Raw genomic sequence first — 18,677 nt, forward strand, 5'->3', positions numbered from 1 at the left:
TTTTTTTTTAAAACCTGTTCAAGCAGAGAAACTGGTTTCTTAGGTACCTTGGCAGGCAGGATTTAACTAAATCTTGCCAGGATGGTAAAAGCAGAGGGACCCCTCACCCGATAGGAAAGGACATATAAAAGTATGCCTTAGAAATGCAACTTAGGTAAGGATAGGATGCATAACATGAAGCAATTAGAGGTAGGTGCAGAAAGGTATAGTATAACTTGGTATTCACACCCCACCACTGCTTCTCACTTTCTGCACAGCACACATCATTCCCCCTCTTTTATACTTAAGCAGCTCTTTGGGAGCTGAGCTGGCTTCTGAAAAAAAAATCACAGCTTTTGGGCAGGGAAGAGGAACATTAAGGCAGATCAGTCCCATGACTGAGATATTGGTGTGACCCTATAGATAGCCCCACGAGAACAACAGCTTTTCTCTCAAAACACAAGGTCTAGAAAGGCTGTTTTCCTCTGAACAACTTAAGTGCAGGTGCTTAAGCACCTTCTTATGTTGGTAGCTGCAACTTTAAGGCAAAAACCATGAGATTTGCAAGTGGTGGAAAGATGACAGGTTTCTGACACTGAAGTAATTTCTCTAATCCTGTTCTTTTTCAGGTGTCAGTGCTATAATACAAAAACTCTTCTGCGCACATTTTAATACACGTCTTCTGATTTCTTTCTCTAAAAGTTTGGCTCGAAGTTACCCACATGTATGTTTTCCCTCCATCCCACGAACTATTTCTTTTGCTTTTAAAAACTGGGGTTTCAGTTTCAAGATAAATAACAAAATAATTGTTACTTTTTATTTAAATTGATGCCCAGCAGAGTTCATTTAGGCGTATTTCCAATTACATTGGTGTATTCTAGCAGCTGTTATAAAATCTGAGTAACGTGTTCCTCTATACGTTGAGTTTTGGTATTCAGTGTTGCCTTGACTGTACCCCAGGACAGTTCAGAAGTTAAAATCACTTCCTCAATGGGAAGGAACCGTTGCTGCTGAGAGATAAAAGCACCTCAGCAGTTCTGTTCCGGGTCTCCATTTTACCCGTCCCTTCAGTTTCCCACAGTATTTTGAAAATGTGAAATCTCACATTTCTTTAGGGTGTTTTGACTGACATACCTCCACTCTAGCTTGAGCCTAATATACTTTTTTAATTATGGTTTCTGCTGTGACAACAGGCCCTCCCTCATTGGAAGGGAAGAGCTGAGAGGGGAATTGGGGAAGGGGAGTGCTGGGTTGCACCATCACCTTCCCCCTCTGGGAGCACAGGGCAGGGAGCAGAGGCAAGTGATGTCCCTCGCTTGCTTTTCCCGAGCAGGGGAGTTACAGCCTCCCCACTGAAGCTAGCCATGCTTTTTCAGGGACCCCTGTGGCCAATTACATGATGACATATTTGTTTACTTACCTCACAACAATAAATAATGCATAACAGGAATAGCGTGCTGAGGGGGAGCCTGTAACCCAGCCTTGTTCCCAGTGCTTATCCCCACAGCTGATCCCCTTCCCCACGGAGGCGGCTGCTTGCGAGACCCACAGCGGACCATAAAGGCAGCCGCACTGGGGCAGGAGTGGGGAGGGGCACTTCCCGATTTTGTGGTCCCTGACATTGTTTTGAGCACCTCTTGACCTTTGGGGTGGATTCATAAACACAGCAGTCATGAGCTTTTTCACTGGAATGTATGCAAAATTATTAATCTGGGTTCAACTGGCATTCCTCCTGAAATCTTCATCATCGTCCCAGGGGACCTGCTCTGCCACCGCTGCCCCCATGAGTCACCATCCCTTTGGGCACCTCTGATGTCCAGCAGGGCTGAGGAAGCCCTCCCACCATGCTGAGGCACCCGCGGTCCATCCCACCACTCAGGGAAAGTCCTGCTGGCCGTACAGGGAATGTAAAGAGCGGCAGGATGTTTTTGGTTACAACATGCTGTTATTGGGTCTGCACAAGTGCCAATGTGGCAAGTCCAGCTTGAGCTTGTCAGCCTTTAATTAGCTGTGCGAAGGAAACAATCAAAAACGTTCTTCTGGTAACTGGGAGCCTGCCTGGAGCTAATCTCCTTCCGTATTGCGCTGCAAAGATTCAGGCTGACCCACCCAAGGAGCAGCTCCCCGCTCCGGCGTACTGGTGCGACCTCTCCAGCCCAGCATTTCTCTCCTGTGAAAATAAAAAGGACATGGCCTTTCTTTGCAATACCTAATAAAACAAAACAAAACAAAACAAACAAACCTAAACCACCTTCTTTTAAATTAGCAAATGCAGTTTTCCTTTCTGTGGGACAAATGCAGCCAGTCAAGGCCTATGATTTACCAAAAAAATAAAGGTATTGTCACAGAAAAAGTGACAGTAAAGCTGCTGTTTCCAACAAAAAGCCTAGTGTCTCTAATTACCTGCATGTACTTGCGTCACTGCTACATAAGCCACCCAAGAATTTCAAATATCAATATCCTTCGCCATATAAAATCCCTTTGTACACAACAGGACTGTCAGGAAACATGAAGTAGCAGAGGCCTCTGCAGATTTTTTGATCCAAGTGCAGGCAGCAAGGTGGAGGAAGGGTACATTTTCATCCCTCCTTCCTCTCAGATTTCTGTCAGTTTTTTTCCCTGTTAGATCTGGAGCAGTCCATAGCTGCCTCCGAAAATACAGTCAGTTTGTTTAAATACATACTGTTCACCCGGAGCTTGCTCCTATGTTCACTCCCCATGGGAGCAAGTTTCTTCCCTCGCAGGCAGGTGTGGAGGCTGGATCCGGACTGTGAGCAAGAACGCAGTGGGAAACATGTTATCCACAGCGCGATGTCCTTGATAATACGGTGAGGACATTGATTGCAAGCTCCATTAAAGGACCCAGAGCGCGAACAGGAAATGTTCACATTCAAACATTTACTCTAGATAACTGGCTACACTGATTTCTTAAGCGCATGCTTCTTAGTAACTATAAAAGCAGAGGGCTTGAGTACTTAAAAGAGACTGTGGCCCATAGCCTTAGATCTGGTGTAGGCTGACTAAAATTCTGTGGTTGATTTTACATCATCTACTGCAATTCAGGTTCCTGTAAGACGGCGGGAGAATGCAGTGTGCTGCCTTTCTTGCAGCGAAACTTTCCACCCAGCCAAGTGGGCGCTGGGCAAAGCTGCCGTGGCGCTTCGTGAGGGGAAGAAGGAGGAAGGGGAGGAGGGAGGTGCAGAGGGGCTGCTCCCTGGACCGATGTGCTTGCGGGGGCAGGCTGCCACCCCTTCGCCTGGCTCCTGCCAGAGGTGTCTAAACCTTCATGCCACCAGCAGCTGATGGAGCTTGCCGTTCGAGTCAGAAAACCAGGGATTAAAAAACCTAATGCAAAAGGTCGTGAGCAGACCTACATGGCTGCTGCTTGTTACTCCAATATTCTTTTACCTGTCTGATTTCCCACTGAGAGCATTTGGTTCCTGTTGCGCCTGTTGTTCTGTGAGCACTACAGAGGTTACTGCTGCCAAAAAAACACTCTCACTTCTCCCTACCCTGGCCTTTCATTTCTCCCCTCGGGCTGCCCCCTGCTCTGTGCTGGCACTCACATTCAAGAGGTGGCTGGGTGAAAGTGACGGAGGAACTGCTGGCCGAATAAATAAGCCTACCAAAAGGAAAAAGTTAGTTTCTCATCTGGATCAATTAGCTGAGTCCCTGTGAGGTGACAAAAACGCAAGTGCCAGACCAGGGCAAGGGGAGCCATGAGGCAGAGGATGAAGAGGACAAGTTGCAGGTACAGAGGCTGAGAGACAAAGATGAACATTTTCTCAGCAGCAGCGTGAACGTGTGTGCACGTGGTGCCATGGCTGCACACACCCTCATCTCTCTAACCACAGCCAGTGAGGGAGCAAGAAAACACTCCAGAGACTGGCATCATCTCACAGAGACCCTCCAGGGCTTTGCCAGATGCTTCTTCCAGGAGACACCCTGCTGCCACAGTGTCACACCATGCCTACATGCCCTGCAGACCAGGTTGAGTGCTCAAGAGAGAAGTGTTGTCATTTAAAACATGATGCAGCTCTGCCAAAAACAAGCTTTTCAGGGTGACAAGGCCACTTGATTTTAGTCAGAAAAAATATTTTAAAGAAAACTTTGCAGTGTCTGATTTTGACTAAAGAATAAAAGAAATGGAGGAAGAAAAGGTTCTTCAGTATTTTCTTGACTTGGCTGAAGTATAACAGTGTAAAAGGCAGTAAAAATAATCATTTAAAGCAAATGTAATGTTTATGGTCAGCTCAATGCACTTCAAACTGTGAAAGCCAATTTCTTAATTTCCATGTTGGGTTTGGTCACCCATTTTCTTTCTTTTATAAGAGGAGAAGCAAGTAAATGGGTAATTGTTTAAAATTCAAGAAAGTATTTATAAAGCCAAGTGCGGATGCTGGCTCTACCAGTGCCTGTATCACACACTGTTACAGCAAGTCATCGTCCCCAGGCTGCAGGGGTGGAGGAAAAGGGAGCAGAGAAAATAAAAATGACCTCAAGAAAAGTAACAGTGTTTCCTGTTGGGTGCCATTTTTTCTCCTGTACCCTTTTCAGTCCCTTCCTCCTGAATAATCCATGTTTTAATTACTGTCAGGAATGTCTTCCCTCCCCAGCATGTTTTCAACCTGTGAACAAAGACAGGGAATGAGCAAAATGAAGGCCTTGCAAACAACCTACTGATATCCTTAAACCTGTGGAAAACCACAGAGAAGACTCTATAGATGCAGTGCTGGGTTTTTTTATTACTATTTTGAAACAGAGAAACAATCTGCAAACACCTATCAAGAGTCACCTGGCACCTGGCTATGCATTAAATCCCAAGCATGCTCAGGTGTGTCGTGTCTCACGGGCTCTGCGGGGCAGGCTGCGGCTGTGCACAGATGCTGTTTCACTCAACATCTTCCAGTGAACTTCATGTCAGGGGCCTAGAGACTGACAGGAAGACACAGTGCTGCCCTATAACACATCTTCATTTGAGAAACCCCTGCCCACTTCCAGGTACATTTCAGCTGTCACCTGGGAGCCTGTGGCCACACAACAAGAACCTTCATCCCACAAATTTGTTGCTCTACTGTCCGAAATCAAGCCCTCTCTGAGGATACCAGGGACACCTTGCAGGGAAGCCATGAATGCAGACACATGCCCTGCTCCCTCACAAAACCCCTCGGAAAGAGGCACCAACACGGGACGGGCCTGCGCAGGCACACCTCACTCCAAAAGTGCCCTGCAGATTGCAGCGGTGGCTTCCCAGCTTGCCAAAAACACTGTGTGTGGAGGGGGAGAGTTTTTCAAAGGAGCAAAATCGCAAGTGGGACTTCTGGGCTTGTTTTTTCACTCCTCTTAACAACCTTGCACTGCCAAAATGCCAAAGGGTAGGTGTCTTGTCCTTTTCCATTGTGGGGCTGGGGTTTTTTTTGTTGCTTTTTTGGGGGGGTGGTCAGTGGGGTAGGTAGGTTGCCTTTTTTTTTTTTTCCTTTATCTTTTTTTGGGTTTAGGGTTTTGGCTTTTTTGGATTTTTTCTTTTTTTTTCTTTTTTTTTTTTTTGCATTTCTTTGCTATTATAATTTTTTCTTTTTTACTTTTTGGGTTTAGGGGTTTTGTTTTGTGGATTTTTTTTTTTCTCCTTTTTTTGCTTTCCTTTGCTGCTATAACTTTTTTTTTTCTTTTGAGTTTTTTTTTTGCTCATTTTTGCCCCCTTTCTTTTTTCCTCTTTTATTTTTTGCTTTTTTGCCCCTTCTCCCCCCCTCCCACCCCCCCCATTTCTTTTCCTTCTTTTCCTTCTTTTCCTTCTTTTCCTTCTTTTCCTTCTTTTCCTTCCTTTCTTTCTTTTCTTTCTTTTCTTTCTTTCTTTTCTCTCTGTTGTTTTATTCCCCCCCCCCCCCCCGTTGTTGCTGCCAGCCCTGCCCGGCCCGCGGCAGAAGCGCTTCCCCCGGCCGGCGGCGCCCCGCGGCCCGTGGCGGAGCCGCCCCGGGTGGCCGCGTCCCCGCGCGGGGCGGTGGCGGCGGCGGGCGGCAGCAAATCAGCGGGCCCCGGGCCGCGCATAAGAAGGCCGGGCGGCAGCCGGCGCCTCCCGTCCCTCCCGGCGGCGGCGGCGGCAGGATGCACCATGAGGAGCTGGCGCCCCTACAGCGGCCCCGCTATGGCTGTGAGTGGGGTCGGGGAGGGGGGCTTCTGTTTTTTTTTCCCTTTTTTTTTTCTTTTTTTTTTTTTGTCCCCCTCCCTCGCCGCCTTTCTCGGTTTAATAGCAAAACAGGGGCTCGAGAGAAGGTAAAACCCTCCCAGCGCACTCTGTTGCAGCGCTCCGGCTTGTTTTAGGTTAGCTCACAGAGAGCTCCGCCTGGGTTTTGAACAGGTTTTCTCGGGGCTGCGTTTTTGTTCTGAAAGTTTCTGAATGGGTTGTAGCCGTAATTCCGCATTGCAGCTTGGGAGTTTTAGGTTGGAGCTGGAGCTTTGGAGTTTAGCTTTATAACTTGGTGTTACAGGGATCGCTTCGGGTTGGAACTTTATAACTGGAGATTGTGACTATAACTTTGCATTGTAACTTTGTAACCTTTGGATTATTACTTCAGAATTTCGGATTATAAAATTAAAAATTTGCTTTCTAATTTTATAACCTTGGCTTAGAACTTTGTAACTTTAAATAATAACTAGGGTGAGGCGAGGAGCAGTGCAGGTACCAGGCGTCTCTTTTCAGAGGAGGTGTGTTTGCTTCCCAAGCCTGTGTTTAAGAAAAGCCCTGGAGCACCTTCCCTCCTCCTGCTGCGGGGCTCTCTCAGCATTGCTCTGCCGTGCCGTGCCGGGACCCTGCGCCGGGGTCTGCTTTCTCCCGGCTCCTGTGGGCAGAGCAGTGCAAGTCCTCGGCTTTGCCATCCCTATAAGAAATGCCTCTGGTATGTCAGACATCACAAAATGTGAGCATGCAAATTATGTGCAAAGCTCACAACAACGCCTAGCATCCTGTGGTCTGATGAGCAGCTTCCGAGGTCTTGGCATAGTAGCTTTGTTTAAAACCGGTTCTGAAACCTCCTTTTTGAAAGAAGCACAAAACCCCTTGACAATGCTAGAGGTCACCTCACTTTTGCCCAGGGCGGATAGAAAAGGTGCTGCTTGGCTGCAAGACCTTCAGCTTGGAGGATGGTGGGACCTCCTGAGGATTTTCCTCTACTGATGCCTGCCACTTGGGGCAGTCGATGGACCCTCTCTGTAGGTTTTGTTTTTCACTTGCACTACCTAGTAGGTGAGTGAGAGACTTCTGAAGGTGTGTTCACAGTTGTCAGTACTGAAAACATTTTTGGTCACTAGGGATGTAGGCTGGGTGCCCATGCTGGCATGTTAGCAAAGGTGAAGCCAGTCATCTCAGCTTGCTGTGCCATTGTGCATGTGGTAGGGCAACATCTGGGTGGTGTGCCACATGTCGCTTTAGCCCCAGTTTGGTGTTTTATCCACTTGCCTGACATGCAGAAACTCCTCAAATGTATGTGGTGTGCCCATCAGGCCCCCAGCAACAGGGGCTTTCCTGTGCAGAGCTGGTCTGGCTGGTACATGTGAGCCTGGACAAGCAGCACATCCTAGTCTGCCATAAAGTCCAGTATGACCAAAGATGAGGCTTTGACATAAAGCACCTTTGTGTCTTGGTTCCTGCCTGGGTGCTGAGGATGATTTATCTTATTGCCAGAGCTGCTCAGAGTATTTTAAGAATCTCAGGCCTTATTTACTGTGGGGAAAGAATGACCACGTTAAGAATGCTGAATATGGTTTTGAAGATACGGTCTGTCTCCTCAGTATCTATGCTTTGCTATAGTAGTTCAGAGCTTTTTGCTGCAGTGAACAGGGAGAATTTGGTGTATTGTGTTGTAGCCACTCTCCTGGTGTTTGATCTCCTGTCCCAGGGGCAGGAGCAGATGAGGGCATCCTTCCTGGCTTTTCTGATGCCACCTCCTTTCTAACCAACACTGCCTGCTTGCTCAGGCTCCGGTGGCTATTCTGTCTTCCCCTGGGTGAAAGGTTGTGGCTGATGTACTGCACTTTTATGTTTTTAGAATGGGTTCTTTTTCTGCAGGAACCTTTGAGATAACATTCCTTTCAAGGGACTGGGAAAAGTCTCCTCAAATATGCCAGGCTGATGCCTATATTTAAAACAAACAAACAAACAAACAAACAAAACCACTAAAAAACTCCATAGAGAACTCCATACACTAAAGAACAAACCATAGTGTTGTCTGTAGTGCTGTCACAAGTATGGATGTACATTTGGGTTTTTAGCTTGGGTATAGAAAACCAAATATGATTTATCTACACTGTATTTGCCTCCTGTTTTGGGAAGAGGAGAGAAGCATCATCTTAAAAAAAAAAAAAAAAAAAGGCTCCCTAACGACTAAACTTATACTAGCATTATCTGAGCTCTTATGAAGCCCATTATAAGTTGTAGATTCTCTGTATAACTAAAACTGCACTTTGGATGACTGGCAAACAGTTCCCTTTGTTGAACGCCACATCTATGCTGGATTTCCTAGAAGAGTTAATAAGTTGTCCAAGTTAAGCTATCAAATTGCTAAGACTCCTTGCTTTAGGAACCTAGTACTGTTTTAAACATTTAACTTGGACTTTTGACTTTGGCTTCAGGCTCCTGGCAGAGATTGTGTGTTGCTCTGAAGATTAGCATTTTACCATGGTAATTGTCTGCTAGGAAATATATGAACTGGTGCATGGTTATTAGTAGCATTTAGTTTTGATAACTAGAGAGGAAGACATATGCAAACCTCAGGTATCTTTTGCAGCCTGATGGATACCACTGGGGGAAAGAGTGTCTGTGGGCATAAGACCTTGTAGTACAAAGTGAGTAACTAGGAAGACTTATCTCTAACTTAAAAAAAAAAAAAAAAATAGCTTTGCATTACAAGTTTTGCTAATGTAGTAACACAGAGATATGTATCTAGAAAAAATTCTTAGAACTGATCATTTTCATCTTTAACATCAGGCTGACTGAAACCAAACAAGGCAATGCCTTTCTGGGTGGGTGCTAGTTCAGGATGAATGTGGTTCATGGGAGAAACAGGAGCTCAGAACAAAGTCTTTGAGCCTTCTGTTAGCCTGTTAGGGCCAAAGGCTGGTGGCTTCCTGGACTGCTTGTTGAAACGTGCCTCCAACTCTCTACATGCTGTCAATAGCTTAAAAAAGGATGCAGAAGAGATTTCTGTTGGTGATTCTATGAGTCTTTCAGATATTCATGTCCAGCACCAACTCATGTGAGATCATACAAGTACAAGGAAGCAGCTTATACAGCTGAACCCATGTTAACAGGCACACTGCAACTGAATTTATGTAGCTGGCTTCCAGTCTGGCTACAGCTGTTGACTGGTTTATTTCTCAATCACAGCACAATCAGATGCAGAAGTTCACAGAATTGCAGAGAACTGTGACTTGTAATGCAACTTGAGGCATGAGCCACTTTTACAACACAAATACTTGGTGCTGTTGAAGATTATGAGGAGAAAAACTACAAGTCTAGGATGTGCCTCGGATTAAATGTGAAGTTTTGAATGTAGGAAGATGGCAAAACAGGCAGTGGTGTATCTTTGAGAATGCCTTTTCGCAAACACTCTCAGGTCCTGTATAGCCAGGTCTCCCTGTAACCTATGTGCAGAAACGAATACTTAAGTTTTGTAAGAAATGCCTGAATGATTTCACTACACTTCCAGGAATGTAATAAAGCTACAGTGAGTGAGGCCATGAGTGTCTGGATTTGCAAAGGATTTCAGGCATTTCCATGCTCAGAGTAGCTGAATTAACATATGCCCCAAGTCCCTGCATACAGAGTCAGAGAGAAACGAGATGCTTCAGCATCATCAGACACATCGCGTGGACACAAGCAGCTAAAGAAATCTTCGTCTTTCCTGTTGAAGCTGGAAAGCCAGCTTCACTGGGAATAGGTGGGTAAATATGGGGGAAGCTTGACTACCAAAATCTGGTGATGAGGGCATTGCTTGTGCTTCTGGTCCTGGCTCCCAGGACTGCTTCTGTTTGGCACTAGGAGTTAGGAGATGAGACAAATACGCAGCATGAAACTTTGTGAGGGAGACCTGCCCTGCCCACAGAGACAGACAGGGCAAACCTAAAGTGAAACACAGCCTATGCCTCTCTTTGAAATTGTACCTAGCTTCTTACTTCAGCAGGATGTGAAAGCTTGCAAACCAGTGGCTTTTCGAAAAGTGCTTTACTTCAGAAGCTATAAATTTTTCTGCGTGTCTGTTAAGTGCAGGGGAAAAAATGGCTATTTTTCAATTGAGGGAGGGAAAAAAAATCTTTTGGTAAAGGTTCCATAGGATTTTTCTAAGTGAAAACAGATGGGGTTTTTAAAGCTAAAAAAAAAAAAAAGCTTAACTGTATCCTATGCATATATATTCTTTTGGGTGTATACTTTTTTACAGTACTTGTGGTTTATGAGAACACTTTTCTTCTGGTCTTTTTTTTATTGATGGGTGTAATTTGGCAACCAAATACACTGTTTATCTCTTCCACCCTTTTGTAGGTTGCTAATAATTAAACTGCTGAATGAGAACTTGAAAAGTTTAACTGCTTTGTTTAACCAAGTGCACATAATTCATTTGGTAGGAGTGGTTCTCCGTTCTGTGTGCTTTTTGTACAGAGCAGGCTCATCTCCCCTGAAGTCTCTTGGTTAAGAAAGAACAGAGCTATGTTACAGCATGCTTAAAGCTACTTGAATGTTGCTGAAACAAGGAAATGTTAATATTGTGCTGGAAATAGGATTTATAGCGCATATGAGCACGCTAGATCTAGTCCAATAGTTGAGGCAGGGAATAGGAAGTATGCAGATTTGCAGTTCGCCTCTTCTGTTAAGTAGTGTTTCCTTAATGTAATTGTTGATTTGCTTCATACTGTTGCTGATTCAAGCTGACTATGATTTACTAGCAACAATCTTACATGTAAGATGGAAAAAAAAAAAATAATGCTTGGCAGTGATAGGCAGGAGTGGTGGGTCATATTTCAGTGGGATGATAAGCGAGTGCGCTCTCCTGTGCTCTGCTCCGTGCAGGAAATGATTAACCTGCGGTGTTTGCTTCATTTGTTCAGGCTGTTTCGGTGGTTTTTTTGGAACTGGTATCCTTGAACTGCTGCATGTTGTGGAATGAAAGCACAGGTGCTGGACCTGGGAGAAACGACGCCTGCCCTGTCCTGGGGAATACAATTAGGGAGGGCAGGGACTGGGTCCCCAGACTCTGGGGAGGGGGGACAAGCCAGGAGGAGTTCCTGCTGTGGTCACCTTGTTTGCCAATCCTTGATGAGATGGGCTGGGACATGCGCTGGGATGCAAGCTGCGTCCTGCACAGTTCATTCATGCATGAGGACTTCCTGCGCCTCAATGCTTGCCTTCACCTTCAGAAAAACACCAATGTCCTCTTCAGCCTGGTGACAGCTGGGCTTTGAAGAGGGTTGTCTGCAGGATACGTACTGCCTTATCTTCACTGCTAGGAGGAGAAGGGGCCTGCTGAGCGCCTGGCACATGGGCAGGTTTGTGCTGGTGGCCAGCACCTTGTCCATGGCACTGGTCCAGTTGTGTTTTGCCAGCTGCTATGGCACCAGCCAAGTGTACCCTGGTCCATGGTGGTGATGGGCTGGTGGGACAGGTAGTGCCTGAAGGTTGCTATCTGGTGGGCGAGGGCCTTGGTAGGGCATTGGGGTGTGCCATGTGGCAGGAGAGGGAGGGGATGGGGCCATGGTCCTCGCATGGATGTCTTTGGAGCTGAGAAAAGGGATGCTTTCATTTGGAGATCAACTTCATGCTACCCATCAAGCGAGATACTGAATCAGGTAGTGTTGTGTTCATACAAACTCTGCACGGCTGCTAAAAACCTTTTGAAATGCCTAAGCAAATAAACAGCCATTAAGAACCTGTGCTGGTGGCTGATTTCAGTCTTAAATTACTGTTTTGTTCAAATGAGTATGCGCTAGCAAGGAACACTTACCTGGAGGAATTATGTCAGTTCTTTGTTATCACTTATCGCCCAAGTTAAGAGGTCAGCCAGGTATAAATTCTTCAGGAGTCAGATTCAAGGAGCACCTTGCAGCTCTGACTCACAATTGCTGGCAAACCACTGCAAGCCCCTAAGGACCTGTTGCCTCAAGGTGTGGTGCCTGCCGTGACTCCAAGCCCAGCTCTAAAGCTGGCAGAAACCACTGTCCTCATCCCAGGTGCTTCTCTTGGCTTGGGTGTATCAGGCTAAGCAGTCTGTGGCTTCAGCTAAAGTGGGTGATGAAGGATGTGGTCTCTGCCAGTCCTCCCCTGTGGACTCTGACTTGCTTCTTTCAAAGTGCAATAAAAGCTCTTGTGGCATCTAGAAAGTATTTAAACTGATTCTTACCAGGCTCCAAAGTCTGCTGGGAAATATGTAGTCATTCATGCTGTCCATCCTCTACTGGCTGTTCTTCCTGAAAATTAAGGGTATCCTCCTGCATTTGTGCTTGATTTGTAAAGCTGCTCAGTACACGGGTTATATTTGCAGAATCAGAGCCTCGCAGCTTCTAGGAGCATAGCACAGATTAATCCAGGGGCAGCTGGAATGGGAAATGCCCAAACTCTGTACAGAAATGTGTTTCATTAAGGGAACCGCTCTTTCACAGGGTTGTAACGTCAAACTATAGACCAGTAATTGTTTTACTTTGTTTTTAAAGGCATTTTGAGAAAGTTTAGATAAGTACAGGAGGTATCTCTGTCTAAAAGTCTGGTTGAAGTGATTAAAAACAAGGTAAAAAGCTTGAAAACTAAACAAGCACACAGGTTTGGTTTGCTGAAAACATGATCCTGTATCTAGGGTCATCTTCTTTCATGAGAGAAGCTGGTATTTTTAACTGGTGTTAATTACATCAAGATCCTACCTCCCACCTTGCTGCAGGCTGTTGCAACTGGTGAGGTTTCAGCAGCCTGGACTTGCTATGGTGCCTCAGCTGCTCTGTCAGGCTGCTGTGGTCTTCACCTCTCACCAACACACATACGACGGCACAGAGACTTAATCTTCCACGAAGCTAATCTCTATTTGCAGAGCTGATTTGCATTCCTGGATTTGCAGTCACTTCAGGCCTCTGCAGGGGCTGGCTGCAGACCTCGCAGCTGTGCCTGCTGTCCTGAGGCGGAGGGGACTTTCTGGCCAGGTGGGACTGTGGCAGCCAGAATTTAAATGCGTTTAAATTGCTTTGGAACCGCACCCTGAAGCTGTGGTTTTGCACGTGCTTTCAGTCAGCTCTGCTGGTGGAAGAAGCAACCTCGACTCCTCCCATGGGATTATTTTTGGCTGGACTAGGTCCTTGGTCTGGCTCATAGCAGGAAGCCACAGGCAGCATGATGTAGTAGCTGGAGCAGGGATGAGCACAAGCGGTTGGGGGAACAGCAGGTTGAGTTGATTTAGGTTGCTTTACTGCTGCACACATAGATCTGGAAAGCGTGTGTGTGGTGGGGCAGCAAAATATGCAGGCAGCACATGGGTGTGGACTGGGGCACGTAGGAAGGAGCAGTGTGTGTCTCCATGGTGTCCCCCAGGTGCCTCTGCTGCAGTGCTGCTGCCACCCTGGTGCTCTGCTGCCTGCCAGGGCTGGGGCTGCTCTCAGCTCTCCTGCAGCCCATGGAGTTTTAAGTTACAGAGTTGTTTTTGAGGGAATTTTGTCTCTAGCACTGTAGTTTCATAGAGCTCTAAGTGTCAGTAAAAGCTCTGCAGTGTTCGCCAGGCAATGCCACAGTGGTAAGAAAATTTTAAGAAACTGTCTAAATACTAGACTACTTGAACAAGAAAGAAACATAAATGCTTTTTTGTAAACAAAGTAAGATTCAAGATACTTTTCCAACCCTTTTCTGCTGGTAAAATTACTCTTGACTGGCAGGGCCTCAAAACTGTAGGGATGAGATGTGACTTGTGGTATGTGCTGCTTATTTCTGGGACTCTTAGTTTTTCAAGCCCAACTGATTTACCCAATCAATAGCTGGCTGGCCTCTTTTCAGTGGTAAACAAGTCTTAAATTCCATATGTTCTAAATACAGTATAGCAGAATAAATAATGCATTGAAATATCAGCATGGATATGTGGTGGTATAACTGAAAAGGGACACGGAGGAGTCCTGGGGAGAGCAGGATTATGTTTAGATGAATCTGGGACAGAGCTTTTACTAAGGAAAAATTACCAAGCTGCTTTTACAAAACCAGGATCACAGTAAATGTGACTTCACTACATCTGACCTCAGAAGTTGTTTCGGATACTGCTTTTCAGACCCCAGCAGAGCACAGACTTCACAGTGATTTAGCAGAGGGTAGGAGATGAACCAGCCTTGGTCTGGCTTTTGAAGTTGCACGGCAGCTGACTACTGAAGGTGGGTAGACAGCTTACCTGCAAGGTTTGGATGTGACCGCCTGCCACTTTGAATTTACATCACCTCTGACTATGGTAATGAAGTTTTACAAATGGGTTAGGATGGTCCAGAAAATATACAGATTTTATCACATGTAAATAAGCTCGTTGCTTGTGCTCCAATTTCTATCTTCATACAGATCACGAGAAGTAAGACCACATGGTTTTCCTGAAGATTTCACTGACATGAGTTACTTTAAAACAAAATGAATCAAATTTCTTGTATTGTGGGTAGTAACAGGCAAAACAAAGGCTGGTGTTTCCTATAACACTGAAACATGGCAATAACAGTCAACAGTTTCCCCCTTTTTTTTTTTTTTGCCACACTTGAACAGAATTTAGTAGCTCCATAAATGTTTACAGAGGTTTCTGAAAAAAGTAGAGGTGGATTTCTGCAATGTTCATCTGCATCCTTTTTTCCTAAAACTATGGTGAGAGGGTGCTGACTGGTAGGCTGCTTCAGTCCATGCTGCAAGTGCTGCCCATTGGCAGGCCTATCTGGACTCCCCAAAACGATGAAGGAATGAGCAGCCAAGACTTTTGGGCTCCTATAGCAGTAGCACAATTGGTCTGCACTAGCTTCTTGGTCACACTTGAGATGCAAATTTACATCTAATCAAGTTATTTCAGTTTAATTTCCTCAAGTTATAAAGTATAGACTTTTTTGGAAGCTGGTCATTTGCATGAAAACTGATACCAATTAGGTAGAAGTATTTTACTTATGCTCACTCTTGACAGCCTTTAGTGTGCAGGCCAGGAGAAGCAGAAATAATGCTGGTGAACAAGTCTTGCCGTGATGCTGGGTCTCTACAGAAATATTTCCCGTATAGAACAGGAGTGGCAGAGACTCATCTGGGCAAGATATTGCTGATGGAGTAGCTATTTTTTCAGACCGCGTTTCTCCTTGTAGCAGCTGTAAATGTGTTATAAGAAGGCTGACCATAGAGCATGAGCTGGAGAACAGGGCAAAGCTTGGGTGAAGAACCATTACAAGTCCTAGCAAAAGTCTTGATTTTTGAAGTAATGCTGAAAAAAAGGAAGCAGACCGCAGCTATGCAAAAGATAAAAAAAGTCAGTGCTCAGCCCTGAGGATGTGAATTTCCTTGTTAGGTAGAGACTTCAAAACTTGCAAACACAGCTTAATTTGATTTTAAGTTTATGTGTGTTTCTTGTACTATAGTTGCCATAACAGTCATTGAAAGCTAGTTAAGTTTCCTTTATTTTAGTGGTTTTGGTATTGCTATTTCAAGCAGAATGCTTTTTTTTTATATGCTCCTGATATTTTATTCACAACTGATATTTAGTGTTGTCACTGTGGTGCTTTTGTTAGTGGAAATGTATTCAAGGCAGTGAGGAGACTGTCCTGTGGTCAGTGCTTGCTGCATTAACCCACACTTTACTTTTTGGAGTGGGTTATGGAGTAGACACAAGCAAGTAACCTGAAAAAGTAAGTTCTTCAAGATGAGATGGACAAGGTTTTGTGTCAGTTTAGAGGAAATATGAACTTAGTGGAACTAAAACATTTATACTTAAACTCGTGAGTGTGTGATTTGCATGAAAACTTGTAAGGGCAGCTGTCACAGAATCACGGTATGGTATGGGTTGAAAAGGACCTTCAGGGAACATCTAGTCCAACCCCCGTGCCAAAGCAGGTTCACCTAGAGCAGGCTGGACAGGAACATGTCCAGGCAGGTCTTGAATGTCTCCAGAGAAAGACTCCACAACCTCTCTGGGCAGCCTGTTCCAGTGCCCTGTCACCCTCAAAGTAAAGTCTTTCCTCACGTTGAGATGGAATTTCCTGTGTCCTAGCTTGTGTCTGCTGACCCGTGTCCTGTCACTGGGCACCACTGAGGAGAGTTTGATCCCATCCTCTTGACACCCAGCCTTCAGATATTTATAAGCATTGTTGAGATCCCATCTGTCTTCTCTTCTCTTCTCCAGGCTAAACAGACCCAGGTCTCTCAGCCTCTCCTCATAAAAGAGGTGATCCAGTCCCTTGATCATCTCTGTAGCCCTAAACTGACTGTCAGCCTGTCAGTGACTTGTTCTGGAAATGGAAGTACTTGGTTTATTGATAAGTTAGGAGGAACATCTGGGTCTGAATCTAATGATTTTGCAGTGATATGTACAATGGTAGGTGTGTCATTGTCACTCAGAGTAGTTTTGAATCTCAATATTTAGGTGCTGGACGTACTGAGAGAAAGGGTGGGGTTTTGTCTGCTCTTTTCAAACCTTGTTCAAAGGTCTGTGGTTGGAGACTTAAATCTTTTGTCCTTTTGTTCTCTCCTATGCTTCTAACTCCCGATAATGAAGGAAAAATTAATTCTTATTACTGGGTATGTATATAAATGAGAAATAAGGGCTGGAGTTGTCAAAAAGCAGTGTGGGCAATTGCCCTGCAAGTGATGTCTGCCTACCTTGTGTGGTGTGCTCCTGAGGTGACCTAGCCAGGGAGTAGTGGGAGGAGGTTGCTCTGGAGCCAGTGATGCCAGCTCCAACAACTCTGCAAGCACTTGCTTGCCTACTGTGGAGTGGAGGCAGCCAAGCAGGCTTCAGGTGATAACTGAGGTCATTGCTGACATGGGACTGCCTCTAAACTGATTACCTGCATGGATACACTGAGTTTGCCTTCTTCCTGCAAGAATGTAGCATCTCACCCATGAAGCGGGAACAAAGAATGTACATCTTCACCCCCTTTGCCTTTCTGCGCCTGTGTGGACCAGCACAGTGGGCTGCAGGGTGAGATCCTAGCTTGTGAGCCTGATGCTGCATCTCCATCCTTTTTTCTTTTTTTTTTTTTTTTTTGCGGTCCCTCCTTGTGCTGGGCCATCTCAGCTGCAGAAACAGCTGTTGAGTGCATAGCGGTTTTGGGAATTGTTTCACAAGCAGCTCAGCTGCCTTCCCAGGGGAGCTGTGAATGTCAGATGGAGGGCAGGAATCACGATGGCTCTGTTCAATCTCTGTCTCTCTGTGCCCAGAGTCCTGCTCATCACCTAAACTTACCATACCTATACATTGATGTTCTGCATCATATAGCATTTCTTTAAATTTTTGTGAATTTTAAGCCATTTTTTTGTATTAAAATTGTTCAGTTTCATTCTATGGGTCTGTTAAGTGCAAACTAAGTTTTCAGATGTATTATCCCTAATACTTAAGTTTTTTCTCCCCACTAAGATTAAGAAAAAAGCCATTGAGCCTGTAAATCAAAGAATTTGAATTGCAAACTTCAAAGATATTGTGACTGTAATAATTATTCGGGAACGAAAAGCAAGGCAGTTAGAAGGAAATGTGTTCTCCAAGTTTAAGGCTGCAAACCTTATGGGCATGCATACTTTTTTATTCACATGCTTGTGTTTATATCTTGAAGAAAAAATGTACTGCAACATTTCAGGTGTGTTCTGGAGCTTTTTTCAGAGTATGGAGTGAGTGAAGCGGATGATTTGTTCAGACCTTGGGAGAAGAAGGACTCTGCAACAGACTGGCTGGGGAAGGAGTAGGGGATGATGAATTATCAAAGGAAGAATTAAGACCAGATGTCAGGGCTGAGGGTTTCTGCGCTGCAGTCTTTCTTGTGATGATTTCAAATTTACTCAGCGCTTAAGTGATGTCTGCTTATGGCTTTTCCTATATAGGTGTTTCAATCCTTCTGAGTATTATGGTTCAGACCCTGAGGCTCATGTAGCTCTTTTCTGAGCTCAGTGACACCCAGACACAGCTTTCTCCTCAGGTTCTCTTTGTCTTTCACTGCAGTGTTCCTACTTGTCATCCTACTCTTCTGTTCTTTAAGCTACACCTTACCACATTTCTTTCAGCTGGTCGCTGTACTGTGAGTTTGCTGGTAGGAAGCTTTTTGATGTTAGCCTTCCAGCAATCTGAATATTGAATCCGTTTGGCAGACATTCCCTCCCAAACAGAATATTGTACTGCACTTTTTTCAGTTGGTGTGAAGGGCTCTTCTCTTAACCTCTCTCTCACTCCCCCTGTCTCTATTCTTGTCTTTCTCCTTTCTCACAGCCAAGAGTAGCCTCCAGGTAGTAGGAATTCACTACAAGTGTATCTATAACTCAGTGTTCTAGTCTCAGACTGTAATGCAGATGAGCTTTTTGACACTCAAAATTAAAAAATAAATGGGACAAGGTCCTGATTTAGACAGAAGTCCTGGGCAGCATTTCCAGGGCATTATCTTAATTGGTTACTGTTACAATGTCCATCAGTCTTTTGAATTTCTACCAAAGAATAACAAGAGTGACCAAAAACCTTTCTGTTATGCTCTTCTTTGTGGAC

At 45.0% G+C, this 18,677-nt stretch overlaps 1 protein-coding gene across 4 annotated transcripts in view; it reads left to right on the forward strand.

Moving 5' to 3' along the window:
* Positions 1 to 6,039: 6,039 nt before the first annotated feature.
* The window catches only part of IQGAP2 (IQ motif containing GTPase activating protein 2), a 128,114-nt gene continuing 115,476 nt past the window's right edge, over positions 6,040 to 18,677 (forward strand). For all 4 annotated transcript variants that reach the window (XM_063319879.1, XM_063319881.1, XM_063319880.1 and 1 more), the window contains exon 1: positions 6,040 to 6,127. In XM_063319879.1, the coding sequence (XP_063175949.1) occupies positions 6,082 to 6,127 (46 nt within the window). In that variant the 5' untranslated portion in view covers positions 6,040 to 6,081. The remainder of the gene's footprint in view (positions 6,128 to 18,677) is intronic.

Source organism: Chroicocephalus ridibundus, chromosome Z (genome assembly GCF_963924245.1).
Source record: "Chroicocephalus ridibundus chromosome Z, bChrRid1.1, whole genome shotgun sequence".
NCBI classification, from domain to species: Eukaryota; Metazoa; Chordata; class Aves; order Charadriiformes; family Laridae; genus Chroicocephalus; species Chroicocephalus ridibundus.